General features: G+C 42.0%; 1 protein-coding gene across 2 annotated transcripts in view; it reads left to right on the top strand.

Annotated features, from left to right (window-relative positions):
* VEGFD (vascular endothelial growth factor D) overlaps positions 1 to 7,080 on the top strand; it is a 35,780-nt gene extending 28,700 nt beyond the window's left edge. For both annotated transcript variants that reach the window (XM_060234002.1, XM_060234003.1), the window contains exons 6-7: positions 4,144 to 4,339; positions 6,011 to 7,080. In XM_060234002.1, the coding sequence (XP_060089985.1) occupies positions 4,144 to 4,339; positions 6,011 to 6,137 (323 nt within the window). In that variant the 3' untranslated portion in view covers positions 6,138 to 7,080. The remainder of the gene's footprint in view (positions 1 to 4,143; positions 4,340 to 6,010) is intronic.
* Positions 7,081 to 15,206: the final 8,126 nt, after the last annotated feature.

Genomic DNA, 15,206 nt, shown 5'->3' with positions numbered 1-15,206 from the left:
TGCAGATGAAGAAGCAACAAGAATTACAGAGACTAACTGGTTGCGAAGTCACCTCTAAGGTAAAATACCTAGGGGTGGAGATAACAATGAAGAATACTGATCTGTTTAAAAATAATGGATGAACATATGTTAAAATGGAATAAGTTTAGCTTGTCATTGTTGGGTAGAATAGCTGCAATTAAAATGAATATCTTACCAAGAATAATGTATTTGTTTCAAATTATTCCTATTGTGAAGGATGGCAAACAATTTGATAAATGTCGAAGAAAAAATTCAGAATTTGTGTGGGCTGGGAAGAAACCAAGAATTAAAATGAAAATTTTGACAGATGCAAAAGAGAGAGGTGGGTTTCAACTACCGAATTTAAAATTATATCAGGACGCAGTTTGTTTAGTGTGGATGAAAGAATGGATAACGTTGTTAAACAAAAAAAACTTTTAGTGTTGGAAAGTCATGGAAATAAATTTGGCTGGCACGCGTATTTGTATTATGGAAAAAAGAAGATGGACAGTTTTTTCTCTCACCATTATATAAGAAATGATTTGCTAAATACATGGATGAAATACAAGAAATATGGAGATGAGAGAAGACCGTTATGGATAGTGCCAGCTGAAGTAATAAAAATAACGGCTGAGATAGGCGAAGAAAAGTGGTTGTCATATAATCAATTATTAAAAATACAAAGTGGCAAAATACAACTGAAAACTGCTGAAGAGCTGAATAATAAATATGATTGGTTTCAAATGCAACAAATAAAGAGCTTGGTGGAGAATGATATTAAAACTGAAGGAATAAGGAAAGAGCAACCAGAATTGGAAAAAGTTATGCTTGGAGACAATGATAAATTAATTTCAAAAGTATATAAATTACTTCTACAATGGTCTACAGAAGATGAAGTAGTGAAATCACAAATGATTAAATGGGCAATTAATGTAAATAAAGAAATACAGATGGAAACTTGGGAATATTTGTGGAAGAACTCTATGAAACTTTCAACATGTCAAAGTATTAAAGAAAACTGTTTTAAGATGGTATATGACTCCTAAAAATTGGCAAAGATGAATAACAAGATGCCAGACAGATGTTGGAAATGCAAAAGGCATGAAGGTTCTTTCTACCATATGTGGTGGACTTGTGAAAGAGCTAAAATGTTTTGGCAGATGATTCAGCAAGAGATTTCTAAGATATGAGTTTAACAAAGTTGCAGAGACTTTTCTGTTGGGATTACAAATGGAAAAATTTCCAAAAAAAGATAGAACTTTAATCTGGTACTTGCTCTCAGCCGCTAGGACATTGTATGCGCAGTTGTGGAAGTAAGAAAAAATACCAGAGAAATGGGATTGGATTATAAAAGTTATGACATGGAGTGAAATGTACAAATTAACAAGAATATTAAGAGACTATGATTTAGAAGTTTTTAAGACGGATTGGAAAAAGTTTAGAAGATATGTAGAAAGAGAGTGAAAAATAAAAAGGACATTGGACAATCTTTGATAATGATTAAGTTTTAAAAAGAAGAATATAAATTTTTGTTTTAATAGTTAAGGGTACCTTTAAATATTTGCATTTTAAGTAAACAACACCGGCAGGGGTCAAGTAACGTGGGGAGGGGTGGGTAGAAAGTAATATATGGGGTAGATAAAAGAAATTTTTTTAAAGATGTAAGATATAGATTTATTACCATATGTTACCAATAAAACTGTTTTAAAATGAGAAAGAAGTACTTTTCTCCCTTTCTCACAATACAAGAACTCATGGGCATTCGATGAAATTGCTGAGCAGTCAGGTTAAAACGGATAAAAGGAAGTACTTCTTCACCCAAAGTGTAAGCCAAAATGCCCTCAAAACGAGGTTGGGGAATTGTCAGGTGGGTACCTGTCTCAGGATCTTTTTACCTGTGTATACAGGATTAACACGTCCAGAAAAGTAATGCTTAAAGTATTAGCGACTCTAATATTAAGTAAACCAATTAAAATTTATTAAGAAAAATATAGGCTTCCATACAAGATAAAATACTCATCAAAATACACCTTCAGTCCTAGGAAACATAGATAGAGAGATAGGGGAACATATGGGTAGACAAACAGGGTGATATTTACCTATCATAGTCTTTGAGAAAGGCTCCAATGGCGACAAACGAGGAAGTGGGAGAAGGGACCCGAAACTGATCAGGAATCGGGGGTGGATCTATGCAGCAGAAGTTGGGATACTAATAGAAGCACACCTGTGGGTAGCTAGTCCACAGATTATAAGGACTCTCTTGAGCCCTTAGGGGATGGGAGGTACAAGGGAAGAAGAAGGTGGTCAGCTGGTGCATGAAAAGGGGAGGTTTTGCAGTGACCATAAGGGCTGGACTACTGCGACAACCAATAGAAAGTTCATTGGTGGCACCTAATTGGGTGCTTGCTCTTGACCAATGGACTTGCCTGAATCCTGGATACCTGAGAGAACTTTCAGGTTGAAACGGACCAGGAGGAGGCTCCAAAATGACAGTTGGGGAGAAGAATAGAGAGATTACCTGGGTGGGGAGATGCTTAGGACTATTGGACTTATCTAAAAGGGTGACAATAGAGAGTCAAATCATGGCCTAGGTAACACCCAGTTTGTACAAAGGAACTTGGCTCTGGCTGAAGATGGTCTTCCTCTTCTTCTGTCTTCTTCTGGGCACCAGTCTTTGTCTAGAGTTCCGTTAAACAAAGGAAGTGGCGGTTGGACGATTAACCACTCCTGGGGTGGGTAGGTTGCTTGTAGGCCAAAGGTGACATCTGGTGTGTACGGGAGCCGTTCGCTTTGCTGGAATGGAGTCAAGCCTGGTAGGAAGATGGCTGTGTGTGATGTTAGCCCTCCATGGTGGATTCCATGGTCAGAACTTCATAACCGTTCACCTGGATAGCTCCTGGCGGCGCAGTTTCCTTCGCTCCAATGCTGGGATGGACGTCATATGGAATGACGGGAAGCCTTCCGTTCTCCTTGTGGGCACTCTTGTACCGGTGCAGAGTGCCTTTGTAGCGATAAGGCTGCTTGTACTACATAAGTCCCTTTTGCCCCTGGATAGGTGTACCCACATTCTCTGGCCAGACGTGTGTGTGTCACTTCTCCAGGTGCTCTGGCAACCAAGCTGGTAACATGATGTTCTGTAAGGGTTTTTTTCCTCACAATTGGGTGATTAACATGTGGAATTCACTGCCACAGGAGGTGGTGGTGGCTACAAGCATAGACAGCTTCAAGATGGGGTTAGATAAAAATATGGAGCAGAGGTCCATCAGTGGCTATTAGCCACAGTGTGTGTATATATATGTGTGTGTGTGTGTGTGTGTGTAATTTTTTTGGCCACTGTGTGACACAGAGTGTTGGACTGGATGGGCCATTGGCCTGATCCAACATGGCTTCTCTTATGTTAAAGTATAGGTCATTATCTATCTATCTATCTATCTATCTATCTATCTATCTATCTATCTATCTATCTATCTATCTATCTATCTATCTATCTATCTATCTATCTATCTATCTATCTATCTATCTCATACACACCTGAATATTATAAAAAATTTACTGTGCTGTTTTTATTGTTATGTATTCTTTATTCAGGCCTCCTGAAGTCTAGCTTTGCGTCATTGTCAGATGCATACATTATGAGTATTGTTGCTATTGTATGCCAATTTTGGTCCAGAAGATACAGATTCAAACAACTAATCTGAGCCAATGTATGATAAATGATGTGCAGTGCAGTCCCAATAGGATTACCTGAGCCCTTAGACATGCCTAAAATAATGCTTTAGATCCCAGCAAATAGTAACCAGATCATATTTTTAAAAGGGCATCTGGCCACCAGAATCTGTGCAGGCTATGCATTTATTTTTGTTGGGATTATGTTATTTTCAAGCAAGGGAGTTCCCACTTCTGGTGATAAATTGGTTAAAATTTAGATTCTGGGAGTTCCAGGCCTTGAGTTGATTGAGCATTTTGTAAGTTAAATTGAAGACTTATTGTGAATCTGCAGGATACTACCTATAAATTACACCCTCTTTCTTTGTGATCTTTAGCAAAGTGATAAACTGCCAACATTTTAAGAGCTTTCAGTGTGAAAAGACTTCGTAAATCATTATCCCTTTGGATTACAAAACCATGTGTCTTTTGTGCCAGGACTTCCTCCACTTGCTGAACTTGCTATGTGTGCACCAAATATGGACTTTGATGAAGAGAACTGTGAGTGCATCTGTAAATGGAAGTGCACTGGCAATTTATTTCAGAACAAAGAGAATTGCAGCTGCTACTTGTGCACAGAGAACCAGGATAGCTGCTTTCAGAAACACAAGACATTTAATGCAGAAACTTGCAGGTAAGCATTTCCAAGTTGCATCTCAGTTCAGAAAACAACCTGCTCAGTCCCTGCCAGGGTACCTGATGGATCCACTCCCACCTTGGGGTTCATGCTGAGGATAAAATGAACTTGCACCGCTAAATGATCTGTTTTTAAAAATTACTCTTCTAGTGCAGAACCAAACGACTCAAGGTTTTCTAATAAAGATTAGTTTGCATCATTTTGGAATTCCCACTTTTTTCACTTAGATTGCTTTGCCAACTGTAATGGGGCTAGTGTTAAGTTTAGGGTTGGCAACATTATAGCATGGGGCCTGGAGATCTCTCAGAATTATAGCTGATCTCCAGATCACAGATATCAGCTCCCTTGGAAGAAATGGCTGTTTTGGAGGGTTTATTCTGTGTGCCATTATATTCCAGTGAAGTCCCTATCCAGGTTCTACCCCCAAATCTCCAGGAATTTCCCAACACCAAGCTGGCAACCCTAGTTTAGGTTATATGTTGCACGATATGCCTACAGGTAGTCTCATACAGACATTTCTTCTAACTCCAAGAAACATCTATGAATCCTGGTCTTGTGAACAATGTAATGTGCATTCATACAGCAGGCCAGCATAGGGTTGCCAGGTCCAATTCAAGAAATATCTGGGGACTTTGAGTGTGGAACCAGGATACTTTGGGGGTGGAGCCAGGATAAATTAGGGTGGAGCCAGGAGCAAGGTTGTGACAAGGATAATTGAACTACAAAGGGAGTCCTGGCCATCACATTTAAAAGGACTGCACAGTGTACACCTTTTAAATGCCTTCCCTCCATTGGAAATAATGAAGGATAGTGGCACCTTCTTTGGGGGTTAGAATTGGACCCCTGGTCCAGTCTTTTTGAAACTTGGAGGGTATTTTGATGAGAGGCCTCGGATGCTAGGCTGCAAATTGGGTGCCTCTGCCTCAAAAAAACAGCCCCCCAAGAGCCCCAGGTACTCGTGGATCAATTCTCCATCAGTTTCCATAGGAAATAATGGAGTGCCCAGCAGACATTTCCCTCCACCACCACTACCCGCTTTCTGATGACCCTCCAAACCAGGGGATCCCCTGCCCTCACCTGGGGATTGGCAACCTTAGGCCAGCAGGACTTGGGCAGACATACCTCACACTAGTCGGATTACCTTTGTTCTTATGATTGTGTTTTCTCAACATCCTGGTACAATTTTTCATGCATTTATGCTCACCAATTTTTGGATGGTGGACTAACCTATGTAAAAATAAAGCAATGAAAATGTAAAATCACAGCAAACAAGGAAAACAGTATTTGAAGTGAAGAAACAGTGAGCAAGATGAAGAACATCACAGGAAGTGCCCAGAACAATTAATCCCTTTTTTCCAGATAGGGCCATTTTCGCATGAAGGAACTTTATTTCAAACAGCTGAGAAATTGGGAATTCCATGAATGACATTCCCAACTATTCTCTCCTCTGAAAATTGGGTGTGTAGGAGTCCTAATTCAGATCAGGGCCAAAACATTAAATAGTTCAAGGGAACCATACTGGTACTAATATGGGGGAGGTAGCAGGGGTGCTGTGATGAGGACACAGGTTTGGATTTTTTTTTAAAAGAAAGACAATCACTTCCAGTTCCTATTCTATGATACAGAACTATTTACTTACCATGTTGTCTTTTCTGTTGTCTTAAACAGTTGTGAAGACAAATGCCCATTCCAGGCCAGAACGTGCCCAACTGCTAGGCCAGCATGTTCAAGGCACTGTCGCTGTCTCAGGGGAGGAAGAGCCCTTCATGGGTCCCAAAGTAAAGAAAACCCTTGACTGAGCTTTTGTTACCCTTGCACAAAACGAGCACTCTCTGCTTTGCAAAGTAGGTGCCTTCTGCCACAAGCTATTCATCTATAATAATTGTAAGATATGAGTGACATTGCTAGTAAAAAAATCAAATTGGTATTCATTATGAAGAGGATGAGTGGGTGTGCAAGGACATTACCATCTGGCTTCAATGTCTGCTGCAACAGATTATCCTTGTTATGCGGAGGGTAACTAAAAGGACCTACGTCCATTATGGCTGTCGGGGAAGAAACTGGTATGCTTGTTGCAGTAGGACAGTCATCATCCAGCATTTTGGAAATGCAGAAGGAAATGGTTCTACATCATCAACTCATAGATGTTATTGAACATATTTCTTTAGAGCAGGGGTCCCTAACCTTTTTGAGACTATGGGCATCTTTGGAATTTGGAGTGCGATGACAAAACGGCTGCCACAAGAGGCTGAGCCAACCACCAAATATCAGGGAATTAGGGTATGTGCAACTCTTCATAGTAACTCTTCAGCATTTCAGACAGAAATGTTTAACAGGATGCTTTTTGACGTGAACATGTTTAAAATTATTTTCTTGAATACACACAGTTTATCTTCAGTCAGACACTGAAGATCCTTGCTGCTGTAGTGGCAGCTGCTGCTGAAGCAATGTTTTCTAAAAGTCTGCATAGCCAATCAGAAGCCCTGCTGGGCAAAAGGCCTGCCCACTTTTGGCAGGCCCCAGGAAAGGTGATGATGGGAACCACAGTGCCCTCAGGCATCCTGCTGGAGATGCCTGCTTTAGAGCAAACTTCCATCATTTGTATTCATAATATGTTCAGCACTGAATTAGTTGATCTACTGTCCATTTTATTATTTAGATTTATTTTAGAACTACTGTCTGATACTGTTCTATATTTAAAATGTATATAGGAAAATAAATGCATTGGTTATTAAAAATTTGTCCATTGCCATGTGTTATTTTGACATAAAATCTTAATCACAAAAAAAGGTTCCATAAATATGGAGCTTTACAAAGAAACATCTAATTCAGGACAGCTGGATTTATTGTCTCATTTTTTAAAAAAGAAAGAAGCAAGTTTCTACCATACATTGTTTTGGTAAAAAAAAAAAAATGTGAAAGCCTTGCATTCCAAAAGGTCTAAGGTTTCTGTGCCTCTAAGGGTAGCTTCACACATGTACATAAACCCCTTGATTGATACAACATCTGATGGGTGAACTGACTGCACTGAATAGTGTTATGTCTAAGATAATACAAAGGGATTTGAAGCTAGAGTTGCCAGATCTGTGTTGGAAAATATCTGGAGACTTTGGGAGTGGAGCCAGGAGAGGGTGTGGTTTGGAAAGGGAAGGGGCCTCAGCATGGTACAATGCCATACAGCCCACCCTTTAAATCAGCCATTTTCTCCAGGAAAGCTTATCTCTGCCCGCTGGAGTTCAGTTGCAAAAGCAGGAGATCTCCAGGGCCCAACTGGAGGCTGGCAACCCTATTTGAAACTAAGATTGTTTGCTTAGCTTTATCAAATGATGTCACTGATTACATGAGGACATTTTCACTAATCTGCCCATATTACCTGTATCTAATCAAGAGGAAAGTTAGGGAGTGATCCTGGATCCAGCCTTGCTTTTTGATGATCAGGTTGGTATAGTTTCTATGAGTGTGTTGTATTATAATCATCATATACCTAATTCTAAAGCAGGCCCTGTGTGAATCAACCCACCCAGAGAATGGGATCAAGAGCAGCTGGAGGGTATTTTTTCTATAGACTTTGGAGACCATCATCCCCAGATTTACAAGAACCTGCTGTCCACCTGCATGTGAGCTTGGAAGACAGAGGCAGTGATGCTGCAGGTGGCTAGGTATGGGAGGAGGAGTGGAAACTGCCTCCGTATAAGACAGGCAGGTTAAGGAAGCAATGCTACAGGCAAGAGGAAAGGGAAGGAGAGTTCCTTCTGCCCGATGAGCCAGGCACTTTGGAGATGGTAACACTGCAAGTGGCTGGGCAGGTGGGTTGGGAAGGGGAAGCAAGAACAGCTGCCCATGGGGGTGGGGGGGGGGAGAAAAACGGGATTCTTCCCTGCAAGTCTCCACTTGTTCTATCTTATTCTGAGACATAAAAATAGGCAAAAGAACAAGGCAAAAGATAAAAATAGGCAAAAAAACAAGTGGTACAATTGAAGAGGAGTATTTTATTCTCATTATAAAATCCCTGTGTGTTTCACACTAGACTTTCTTCAGGGGGATCTGCTGGTTCTTTGGTATTTTTACATCAGGATTGCAAGATCTTGTAAAATAATGAAGGACCAGCAGATTCCCCTAAAAAAACCTCTAATTATAAAACAAGTGGGGGATTTTTTTTCTTTTTGGCTCTCGTGTATTTTTATCCCTGTGGTTGGTACAGCCCTTCTGTTTTTTCCATATCTAGTTAAATCTGGGGATGGGGGCCATACACAAAGAAAGGATTCCCCCCTCCACACACAGAGAGACTTGGAGAAATTCCCCAGGTTTGCAGAATATGACCAGGCGGTCATATATTTGAGGTGCAGGGAATTCCCCACAACAGAGGAATATTATCTGCATTTGCAGACAGATTAAAGATGAGTGGTAGGAAGGCAGGCAAACAAGCAGAGCGTGGGGAAGGCAGCACACTGCTGCAGAGGAGCAGATGAGGGAAGAAGTGGCAGCTCAAGCCACAGTGGAGGCAGCAGCAGCATCGCTGGTGAGCAGAAGTGGGAGTTGCCCCCTGCTTTCTCCTAAAACTGTTGCATGAATCAGGCAGGCAGAGGGGGTAGGGCTGTAGGTAAGTGGGTGGGGAAGGATAAGTCTTGCAGAACCTCTGCTTGTTTTCATCTCTTCTTAGAATCAGCTGACCTGCACCAGAAGAATGCAATTCTGTTGATTCTCTTGAACCTCTCTGTGACTTTTGAGTCCATCAATTACATCTTTCTGTACCATCTCTTTGGACTGGGACTGGGAAGCACCATTTTGTGGTGGTTCTGGCCCTACTTGGAGGATAGATGTCAGAAGGTAGTGCTGAGGGAGTACTTATCAACCCCTTGGCCTTTAGACTGTGGGGTCCTATAAGGTTCTTAGGGATGCCAGACTCCAAGTGGGACCTGGAGATTCCCTGGAATTACAGCTAATCTTCAGACTGCAGAGATCATTTCCCCTGGAGAAAATGGAAGCTTTGAAAGGTGGACTCTTTGGCATTGTACCCCAGGGAGGTCCCTGTCATCTTCAGGCCCCATCCCTAAATCTCCAGGAGTTTCCCAGCCTGGATGTGGGAACCCTACCCCCCATCCCCTATGCTTTTCAACATGTATCTGAAATAGCTGGGTGAGGTCATCTGGAGAGTCGGGCATCTGAAATAGCTGGGTGAGGTCATCTGGAGAGTTGTCACCAATATGCGGGTGACACTCACTTCTCTCTCATGCTTCTGGCCACTCCAAGGAAGGCTGCAGTAACCCTGAACCAGGGCCTGGAGGCAGTTTTGGAGTGGATGCAGGCTTATCCACTGAAGTTTAATTCTGGCAAGACAAAAGTCCTCTTAGTGAGCTGAATATCTGACTTGGGACTTTAACTGTCACCAGGTTTTTTTTGTTTGTTTGTTTAAGCAGGAACACAGTTCTTGGCATTAGGGTGTGTGGCCGAATATGCAAATGAATTCATGCTGGGCTTTTTCTACATAAAAAAGCCCTGTCACCATTCTGGATGGCATTGCACTCCTCTTGAAGGAACAGGTCCATACAGTTGTACCCAGACCTACTTCTGGATAAGCAGGTAGCAGCTGTAGCCAGGAGTGCCTTTTATCAGCTTTGACTGGTTAGCCAGCTGTGGCCTTTTCTGGGCAGGAAGGATCTTGCCACTTTAGTGCATGTCCTTGTTACATCTAGATTAAATTAGACCAAGGCATGTGGGGATGCCCTTGAAAGTTGTTTGGAAAACTTGTTGATACAGAATGTTGCAGCCAGGAGTGTGTCATATCACTCCTGTCACTGGTCCATCAGCATTAGCTCCCAGTCTGTTTTAAGGCACAAATCAAGGTGCTGATGTTGACATTTAAAGCCCTATAGGGCTTAGAACTGTCTGAAGAACTGCCTACTCTATTACAAACCTACCCAAGCACTACAGTCATCTTCCAAGGCCCTCCTTTGTGTGTCAACCTTCTAAGATTAGGGAGGTGGCAGCTCAGGATTGATCCTTCTCAATTGTGGCATGGAGACTCTGCAACTCTCTTCCCAGGGAGGCTCAATCACTCTCTCTCTTTCTGCCCCCCTCCCCATAACTCTCTCTTTCTGTTGCACAACACTCTCTGGCCTCTTCCCTACTTCCTTATCCCCTTCACAGGAAGGGTGGGCTAAAAATCAAATAAATCAAACCACACATCAGCCATGGTAGCACCAATGCTCCCAGCCACCCTTCTGCTTTCTCCACCCCACCCCCAACAGCAGCAGTGGCATCTGTGGCCACAACAGGTCTCCAAATGACAGAGCTCCATTCCTCTTAGAGTTGCCAGCTGCAGGTTGGGAAATTTGAGATTGGTGGGTGGAGCCTCAGGAGGATAAGGTTTGAGAAGGGAAGTGACCTCAGCAGTGTATAATGCCATACAGTCCTTTCTCCAAAGCAGCCATTTTCTCCAGGGGAAATCATCTGTGTCATCTGGAGAGCAGTTACCATACCAAACCTTTAATGGCATAATAGATTCAGATAAAAATTCACAGAATATAAAAATTTAAACATTGGAGATAAAATCAAAATAAAACCGAGCTTACAGATGCATTCAAACATGGTCAGAATTAAATTTAAGGATGTCAGCCAGAAATTTTGCCACAGCCTCACTAACCACCCCCTCAGTATCACTCAATAAATAATAACAGGGTGGCAGAATAGACAAATCTGGAGAAAAAGAAAGCTTGCCAAATAAATCTTTACGGAGGTTATGGTATAAAGAACAATCAAGCAATATATGCTGGATTGAGTCAGGGGTATTTGCTCCACAGGAGCAAAGTCTGTCGGCTAAAGGGACTCGCTGATATCTCCCTTGTAAAACTTTGGAGGGAAACGCGTTTAGTCTAGCCAACATAAATGCCCTGCGATGACTTGGAGTGGTTAGGTCTGATAGATAATTGGGCATTTTGCCACAAAAAGCATAAAGACCTAAGGAAGCTGGAGAGCAAATATAAGGGTCAGTTGGCCGTAATTTCATTTCCTCCGATTCCCATAGTCTCCGTTTAATACATCTGAAGATATATGACTCATCAGCGGTAGAAAAATCATCTACCTCTAACCCCAATTGATTGAGTTTAGACAGAAGCACTGCTGTCCAGGATGAAATATATGGGTCTCTTTTCATACAATCAAGAAGGCTGTTGGGATCTGTTCTAAAATGAATTTTGAGCCAGAATTTAAACACTGCAATCCAGGCTTTTGTCTCCACCAAAGACTGACCCACTTCAGAGCAGAGAGCAAAGTAGGACACACATTTTGGCAAACCAAGAATTTGTCTAAAGAATGAGGCTTGAATGCCCTCCACTTTCCTGGTAAAAGCTGAGATCCAAATAGGGATACCATAGAGGATTTGGGCAAGCGTTTTGGCTTTGAACACTTTAATAGCTGCTGGAACTAATTGGTTGCCCCTTGCAAAGAAAAACTGTTTAATTTGAGCAGCTGAACATTTAGCCAAGTTGACGGTGTTGTTACGATGAGAAACCCAGCTTAACGTGGTTAAAAGTGATCCCCAAGTATTTAAAATGTTTTGTTTGCTCGATTGTTGAATTGCCAATAAACCATCTCTGTGGGCGCCAGCAGTTTGAAAAGACAACTACTTTAGATTTGGTGTAATTGATAGTAAGTGAATTACAATTACAGTAGTCATAAAAGGCATTCAAATACCTTTGCAGGCCCACTCTTGTACAAGAGAGGATGGTAGTGTCATCGGCATAAAGTAATAAGGGGACCGCTCGGCCTGCAAGTTTAGGCGGATGACCGTTGACAGGGTTCAAAAATTGTGCCAGGTCAGTTAAAAATAGATTTAAAAGATGCGGGGCCAGCACGCAACCTTGTTTAACCCCCTTTAACACTGGGATTTTACTAGTCAAGTCACCGCTAGAAAAAAATTTCACTTGGCAAAAGGTATTAGAATGAAGTTTCCTCAAGAGAAACAGTAGACGAGGAGCCATTCCCAGGTGACCTAGCTTGATCCATAGTTGGGCTCTATCTATTGAATCAAAAGCACCCTTCAAATCGATGAAGGCAGCGTATAATTTTTTTGACCCGGTATGCATATATTTTTCAGCAAGGAAGGCCAGAGTGCAGCAGTGATCCATAGCAGATTTGCCTTTGGAGAAACCAATCTGTTCAGGACCTATGATGTTGCCTAGGCGCATCCAGTCAGTTAATCGGAGTTCTAAATGTTTTGCATACAGTTTGCTCACTATAGATAATAAACTAATGGGGCGGAAATTTTCTGGTAACTCCAACCCCCCCTTTTTGTATATTGGAATAATTATAGAGTCAAGCCAAGAGTCAGGGATGGAGCCATGCAGATCGATAAAAGAGAACAATTTTGCAAGGGGCAAGAGCCACCAATCGGCAAACTTTGTGAATACCTCAGCGGGAAGGCCATCAGGGCCAGGTGCTTTACCCGCTTTTAAATCCTTCAATAACTCACTGATTTCCTCTAGAGTTACTGGAGGCCAGACCGGCATATCAGTAACTGAGAGGTTTGCTAAGATAGGAGGGGATACACATGGAGCAGCAAAAATGTTAGAGAAGTAATCAACCCATGTTTGCTCAGAGATATTTGGGTCAGTAACAGAATTGTTTTTTAGATTACCTGAAATGATTCTCCAGAAAGCCTTATTATCGTTAGATTTTATCGAGTGGTAAAGTTGGTCCCATTTATTCTGAAAGAAAACTTTCTTTTTGGATGTAGTAATCTCCAGGTAGGCTGTCTTGTAAGCAATGTAGGCCTTAATTTTTGATTGGTCTTTGGAGTGACAAGCCTCTTTAAAATAAGCTCTCAGTTCTTGTTTCCAAGCTAAACAATCTGTATCGAAGCAGCTGGAGAAACTAGACCTAGACAAGATCACAGGTTTAGCTTTGGCACTACAATAATCAATTAATAATGAGAATCCAGAAAGGATTGAATCGTCTGAATTGGAATTTATGATTGAATCCCTTAATCTGCGTAGCGCTTCAGAGCCAAAGAGGGAAGAAAACTCCCTTTCTAGGGCCGGGGACCACTTGATTTTTTTTAGAACATTCTCAGGGGCCTTCACGGATTGGGAAGGTGATACCATATTAACCTCCAGATCAGGGATAGAGTTAGGGGCAGGTGGTCACTTTCTGTGCGCGGATCGATGTAAAAGTTATCGATAGATGACAGAAGGTTGGGTGAACCCACACAAAAATCTATCACTCTGCAACCCCTTGTGGAAAAAAAAGTAAAGTCAGTTGCAGCCGGAAATTTGGAGAGACCATTAAATATTATAACATTGTGCGCTATGCAGAATTCAATTAATCTAAGACCCGCCTTGTTGGTTAAAGTATCTTTAGAACAACGGGGTAAACATAATTGTAGTGGAAGGGATTCAACCACTTCAAAGCCAAAATGAGAGATCCATTTCTGATTGTTACTGCCTATCCGAGCATTAAAATCACCAAAAATCATGAGCTGAGCAGTATGGAATTTCCTAGACAAAGACATCACATAGTCAGAAAATTTCTCCCAGACAGCATCGAACTCCAGCTCACCATTAGAAGGGGCTAAATAAACATTAATCATGATTAGGGTCAGTGCTGGGGAGGACAGCAATAAAGCCTGGGCAATTGGCGGGCAAGGATCCAAGAGGATCACCTTAAATGGTAAGCTGGATTTCACCAAAGCAGCCAGGCCTGCTTTACTGCGACCTTTAGAGTGAGCTCTATAAGCGGGGAGATTAAAAACTTTAAAATCCGTCAGTCTAAAACTGTCTTCTGCCCAAGTTTCCTGAAGGAAGACACAATCAAAGGATTTCAAAAAGTCCAAAAAATCTGAGTCATTCACTTTACTCTTCCACCCAGCAATGTTTCAGGAGATGATGTGGATCTTCCTTGTGGCTTCCCTAGCTGGTAGTCAATCAATAATGGATATCCTTTCTAGCACCCTAGAGCAGTTGTAATTCTAGGGGATCTCCAGCCCCCACTTGGATGTTGGCAACCCTCATTTCCATGGAGGAAACTGATGTTTTAGTGGGTGGCATTATGTCCTTCTGAGGTCCCTCCCCTCTTCAACCTGTCCTGAGCCCATTTTGGGGAAGGGCGGAATAGAAATCTAAAATAGTTTTTTTAAAAACCTTTCTCCAAGTCCCCCCCGCCCCCCAATTTCTAGGAATTTCCTAACCTCATTCTGTTCTCTTGACAATCCCCATATCCTCTCCCTGCTTCATTCTCTCTTTTCAGTCATTCACTAACCTGTCTTTTATCTGCCTTCCATCTTCAGCTGTATTTATTCTTTATTTACTTCATTTATTCCTCACCTTTCTCTATAATGGGAACCAAGGCAGCTTACATTTATTGCATTCCCCTTTTTATCCACACAACCATCTGTGAGGCAGGTTAGGCTGAAAATATGTAACTGGTCCAAAATTGCCCAGTGAGCTTCTACATCAAAATGGGAATTCAAACCTGGGTCTCACAGACCCTACTCTGAAGCTCTGTATACCACACTGGCTTTCATAGGGCGGCTGCTGTTGAACAGTAGCAAACAGCCAGGCCTAGTTCAGTCATGCAAGTTGGGTGGTAGGTATTAAGTCACCCAGGGATTGCTTCCAGGCTTACAGCTGCCAACGTTCAGGTGGGACCTGGAAATATTCCTGAATTACAACTGAACAGACAATAGAGGTCTGTCCCCCAGGTGGAAATGCCTGCTTTGGAGGGTGGAATCTATGGCATTATATTCGACTGAGGCCTCCCCTCTCCCCAAACTCTGATCTCCTCAGACTCTACCCCAGAATCACCAGGAATTTTCCAAGCTGGAGCTGGCAACCCTAGAGAAGCCTGGCCTCAATGATTTTTCACTCAA

This window comes from Heteronotia binoei, chromosome 3 (genome assembly GCF_032191835.1).
Source record: "Heteronotia binoei isolate CCM8104 ecotype False Entrance Well chromosome 3, APGP_CSIRO_Hbin_v1, whole genome shotgun sequence".
Classification (NCBI taxonomy): domain Eukaryota; kingdom Metazoa; phylum Chordata; class Lepidosauria; order Squamata; family Gekkonidae; genus Heteronotia; species Heteronotia binoei.
This window is presented reverse-complemented; position numbering and strand designations above follow the sequence as displayed.